Raw genomic sequence first — 5584 nt, 5'->3', positions numbered from 1 at the left:
GAGGCGTGAAACTCGTCATCGGTCTGTGATGATCGATGGTACTCTGCAGTGGGGGTTGAGTGGTGTGGTTTCGCGACCCTTGAGACTCGACCGGGACAGTAGAGGCTCGACGCGGTAATAGCGACGAGGCATGCGGTACGCACGGACATGGAGACGGGTCAGGGCTCTGGTGGTCATACATGTGGTGAGACAACTGCGAATTGACTCGGGATGACTACAAGCAATGGTGAAATTCCTTCAAGTTTCAGACAGACGGTCAAGGAAGAGCGGCGATGTTGAGTTCAGGTAACTCTTATGTGTGACACCCAATATGTGAGTTGTTCACTTTCATGCAGGTCAATGATCAGTGTGTGATAATGTTGACGGATACTCTGAAAGTTGGGAGCACATACTAGAGTAAAGAGGAACTTAATTTTGCTCGAGTGTTGACTGTGGTCAAGAAAAGGAGGGACTACAAGTTGCAGGTGGAGTCATATGAAGTCTTTGGAGTAGCAGCGATACTCATGGGATAAGTTCAAGTCCAATGTACATGGAAGTTTGACACATTGACGAATTCAAGATGGTGGAGAATATTCGCCAAGGTGGAGTTTGTTAGAGTTGCGTCGAATATTGTGTACAAGGTAGGTTACAGTTGGACTAGAAGTTGTATTGTGTTTACATAGGATGTGGAGTCGTGTCCTAATAGGACACTTGTATCCTAGGCCTCTCATATATAGCGGGGGTAGACACACGATGTAACCTATGCCAACATAATAGCACGGGAACGCAGGGGAAGCCGGCGGCATGTGCCGGTGTCCAGGACGACCGGGTGCGATATTATAGCGGTGTCATGGGGAGAAGCGCCCATAGTCAGACCCCGAGGATGTAGCCATATCGGTGAACCTCATTAACAAATCTTGGTGTCATGTTTGTGTGATTGCTTGTCCTCGGATGATCAACGGTATGCCTCAGATTTTATTGTAACATGTTGCATAGAAAATCTTCGAACATTGAACCGCCCGTGGCATCGCCTTCTCCTACCTGACCCTGCTTGGAATCGTCCAGTCCATCAAGATCTTCACCACATGGTACGTCTCTCTTACGCCTCACCTGCGATACATCAGCATCTGCCGCCGGCTGGACCTGAGCTTTCCGTCGAGGGATGTGTGTAGGCAGTGATGCAAAGATAAAAAGTGGGATGTGAAGCACCTGGTGAGTTCCGGGGGATGCCACCATGCCACCATCGCATCATACGTCGTTGCTTTCCGCTTACAGGAAGGTTTCATAAGCTCTTTTGCCTATTTACTTAGCGATGTTTCCTCTCTTGATTATTCTAGCTATTGGAAATGTTGGATCTCTTGATATTTGGTCCTTGACAAGTAGTACCTTTTTGATAAATAGTTTGGTAAAACTACTTCGTTCAGTTCATTTCTAGGATCATCTACAGCGGTAGTTAATTTTAAGTCAAGATCGAAGTTTTCATAGTAATTTAAAGACTACACGTCTTGGTTCAGTTATTGATTATATAGTACATAGGGAAACTATAAGTGCCTTAAACACCATGCTAAAATTTTTAATTACATAACCATGGTGGGGATATTGTCTGGCTGGCAATTGTAAATTTGCTTTGTGACATTAATCAACATATTTTCTCTCTTATCTCCATACATCTTTACTGGTCTTATAAGCGATACTGCTGGGTTACCACTTACCATGATACATGATTTTCACAAAAAGACGAATATAGGAGTATATTTGTTCTCGGACAGAGTGAATTATGAGGAGACATATATTTGTTCAACATTTCAAATGTAAATATCAATATTCCATTCGATCTCCAAAATCAACATTTAAAATGTAAATGCAGTGTTCAACATTCTAGCTGTATTTTCCATTCATTCACATAGCTACAGTATATCTTTGAATCTGCTCATTCAAAGCACAAAGTCCCGCAGCAACGCGCGGGGTATCAACTAGTACATGTGAATTTGCGAATGTTAGCGGGACCAATAAACGCAGAGGAATAGAATAGACCACAAACCTTAAATTTCTAACACTGTTCTCTTGCATCCATGGAAAAAAACAGAGCATGGACGGTTGCATAAGTACAAAGTTATACTCGAAAGAATAGGAATACGTGTTTGGGGAATGCTCATTGATCTTAAAACGGCATCAGCTCTCTGATGGACAAGTTGCGTCTGCATATATGCAGAATAGTATTGCTTCTGTTCATATAATATCTGAAGCTGCAAAAATATGCTTCACAACTATATCACAGATTTCAATAAAAGCAATCTGAAAACATGTGATACGTAGTTCATTCACAATATAGATTTCAATAAAATCAATCTGAAAACAAGTGTATACATAGTTCACTGAGGATAACTTCGAATGTCAAATGCATACAATTCCAAAGACGGACTCCAACCCAACTCAATAGCCAAGACTAACGGACTTTGAACTAAACCAAGTCCGCAACCAAGATCATGTACAATGCAAGATGTTTAGAAAAATAAACAGACTTTACCTTAAGCATCGGTGCTTATTTGTGGGGAGCAAAGGTGTCTAGAAAAATAAACCGGCTTTACCTTAGGCACCAGTACTTATTCGTAGAGAGCAGATGCTTAACTACACACCCCAGCTATAGATATAAGCACTGGTGTTTCCACAAAATACGGATTGTCCCCAGCACTATGATATAAGCACTGATGCTTCCACAAAAAATGGATTATTTAACGAAACACCTCTGTAAGCAGCTTGCATTGTTGTAAATAAGGGCCATCTTTCCCTTATCTTCTACTATTACCATTATTTAAAATATGTAATGTAATTCATTACAAGTGGGTGAGATACTATCTTCTCTTAAATACTAGTAGTTTTTTCTTTGAAAAATGAACTCCAAATGGAAATCTTTAGATTGACGAAGTGACCATGGACACATCGTACTTAACAGGTACACCATACCGCTAAAAAATGGAAACACCCATGCCAAGTTTAGGACTGTAACCTAGGTGGACAGATTCTATCACAAGGAATCTAGCCACTTGTGATATGCTCAGATCGCATATTTTCTTCAATGGTTCCATGAAACATTTTTGGACTAACATATCTAGGCACTAAAGATGGCAATTCGGTAAATACCACCATCGAACAAGACATACGAAATGAACTACTCCCTCCGTCCATATTAATTGTCGCTGATTTAGTACAAAATCAACGACAATTAATATGGATAAGAGGGAGTAACAAAGTTTGGAGCATGAGGACCTCCATTGGCACATATGCCCCGCGGGATCTTATTATAGGGCTAAATATTTCCAGTTAACATAGCACTATTATAGCCTATAGGGCCAAATGTTCTAAATTAGCTAAGCAATTAGCTTTGCTTCAAAACTGCACTTCAACTCTACATAGAACACAAATCACTACAAGATACCAAAACCACATTAGGGGTACTTGTCCCGCAAGAAAGTAGCACTGAAATGAAATTGAGTACAAAACTGAGATATTTCCATCTGATTTGAGCTCCTACCACATTTAAGTTCATGATAAACATAACATGTGCAATCTTAACTGTTACACATAACAAGAAAAAAAAACATTAGCAAAAAATAGTAGAAACTAAAACAACAACCAAGTGACAAAATGCTGACCTTGAAGAGAGCCTATGCTATTGCCTTATCTTCAGTAGCTTCAAGAAGTGGTCGACATCTTGGCCTTCACATCAAGGTCCTCCTTGTCGTTAATAGGCTTTGTGGTCTGACTCCTGATCCTTTTGATCTTAGGGCTTTCCAGCCCCTTGTGTGCGAAACCATACAGGCGCAGCACCTGGTTATCGGCAAAATTAAATGCCCGCTCCATACTCTTGAGACACCGGTCTACTGGGTAATCACCATAGCTTCCGCATGGCTTGCACCCGACAAAGTGTGTCACGAATGGCCACCGCTCATCCCCAAGCCCTGGATGGTGGTTCTCCATCATCTCCTCGTACTTGTCCACCAGCCCAGCCCAGAAACCGTGCAAGTAGTATGAATTCTCTATATACACCTTGTCCATCCACTTCTCCTTCTGCGAGAGCAAGAGGTATATCAACGCAGACTGGTCGTCAGCCTCGAATGCTGGACGGCCCTTCAGGTATGCGGTGAGTATCTTCCCGGCTTCCTCGCGGATGAAGCCCTTGGGCCCCATAGGAGCCCACGCAGCGAGAAGATCGAGTGACCACTGGCAGTTCCGGAAGAGGAAGCTGCCGGTGTTGAGCGCGATCCAAGAGTGCTTCTCAAAGAGGAGATCATGATAACCGTGAATGATGAGGTTATGGTTGTCATAGCGCGAGAGGGGCAGCTCAAAGGCCATGTCGGTGAATAGGGCGTCACTGTCCATCCACCAGATCCACTCGACCTCCGGGTGGGAGAGCATAAGTCGGCGTAGCAGCGGTAGCTTGGCCCAGTAACCAGCGAGCTCGTTGTCGAGGTGCGCAAGGTTGTGAACAATCTCGATGTCGTGGAAGCGGCAGTAGTCGATCTTGTTTTTGGTGCTCTTGAGCAGGTAGTGGTCGCCAAGCGGGTTGTCACAGGGGCCTGGTTGCGACCCCGTGACAAGCAGGATCCTGGGCTTGCCGCCGGGGACAGTGGCTGGGAAGCCCTTGTTCTGCGCGAGCCACCGTCGGCGCTGCTCGTCCCAGCCAGAGACGTTGGGACCGAGCGCGTGGTTGCCCACGGCGGCGGCATAGGCGGCGGCGGCTTCCGAGGAGTTGAGTGCGGTGGCATTGGAAAGGACGCTGGAGGAGTCGAGGTCGCTGTCGGTGGGGTCGGAGGGGTCGGAGTCGGAGCGGATCTCGCGGAGGATGCGGTCGATGTCCTCAACGGCCTTGGCGCCTGCGAGGGCATCGGCGTCGGAGGGTTGGGACGGAAGGGAGAGGTTGAGCCCAATGGTACCCCGGAGGACGAGGATGGTGACGAGGCCGCAGAGCACGGTGATCTTGACGTTGTTGAAGGTGCGGCTGATCTTCCGCGACCGATGGTGGGTGCTGAGCGGCGACGCCCCACGCGCCCGCGCCGCCGTCATCGGTAGGGCCCCTCCCCCACCGCCGCCGGCCTTTCCGCTGCTGTAGCCCATCCCCTCCTGCCCCATCGCCCCCGATTCCAACCCGGTGGCTTAATTAGATACGCCCAAGCTCCAGTTGGAACAGCCGCGTGGACGGTGGGTTGCAGAGCGTCAGCCTGAGCGTGAGCGAGAGCGCGAGCCGGAGTGTCACATGAGCGCCGCTAGGTGAGATGGGATCCGGACGCTGGGTGGAGTGCGGAAAAGTGGGGCGGGGTGGGGATTTGGAAGAGGTAGACGGACGGAGAAATGAGAGGTGCTATTTAATTTTTTATTGAGAGCAACTTCAACGCACCGATCCAAAACGAACTACGCTTTTATCTGGTTTTGTCCGCGCGCTCGGTTTGAGATTTAGGTCAACAGTGTGTCGAATGCGTCGACTCATATTTACCGCGTGGCTGCCCGCCCTTTTGTAGCAAATAGCACAAAATTTTCATTATTTCACACACAAATTATGCATTTTCACAATCAAACATATAGTCCACAACTAAATAAATAACATAGT

The 5584-nt window shown here is 46.3% G+C and overlaps 1 protein-coding gene across 2 annotated transcripts; it reads right to left on the bottom strand.

The window, feature by feature from the left end:
• Positions 1-1837: 1837 nt before the first annotated feature.
• Positions 1838-5331, bottom strand: LOC123127453 (probable glycosyltransferase 2). 2 transcript variants are annotated; one of them, XM_044547171.1, is made up of 2 exons: positions 3633-5331; positions 1838-2225 (listed from the first exon to the last, which is right to left on the bottom strand). In XM_044547171.1, exon 1 carries the CDS (start codon positions 5107-5109, stop codon positions 3673-3675), a length of 1437 nt encoding a protein of 478 aa, XP_044403106.1. In that variant the 5' UTR covers positions 5110-5331; the 3' UTR covers positions 1838-2225; positions 3633-3672. The 2 variants fall into 2 exon arrangements, with proteins under 2 accessions (XP_044403106.1, XP_044403107.1); XM_044547172.1 differs by lacking the exon at positions 1838-2225 and adding an exon at positions 3436-3552.
• Between the last annotated feature and the right edge of the window lie 253 nt (positions 5332-5584).

The sequence above is a fragment of the Triticum aestivum genome, chromosome 6A, assembly GCF_018294505.1.
Source record: "Triticum aestivum cultivar Chinese Spring chromosome 6A, IWGSC CS RefSeq v2.1, whole genome shotgun sequence".
Lineage (NCBI taxonomy): Eukaryota > Viridiplantae > Streptophyta > Magnoliopsida > Poales > Poaceae > Triticum > Triticum aestivum.
The sequence above is the reverse complement of the archived record's forward strand: the minus strand, read 5'-3'. Positions and strand labels throughout refer to the sequence as shown.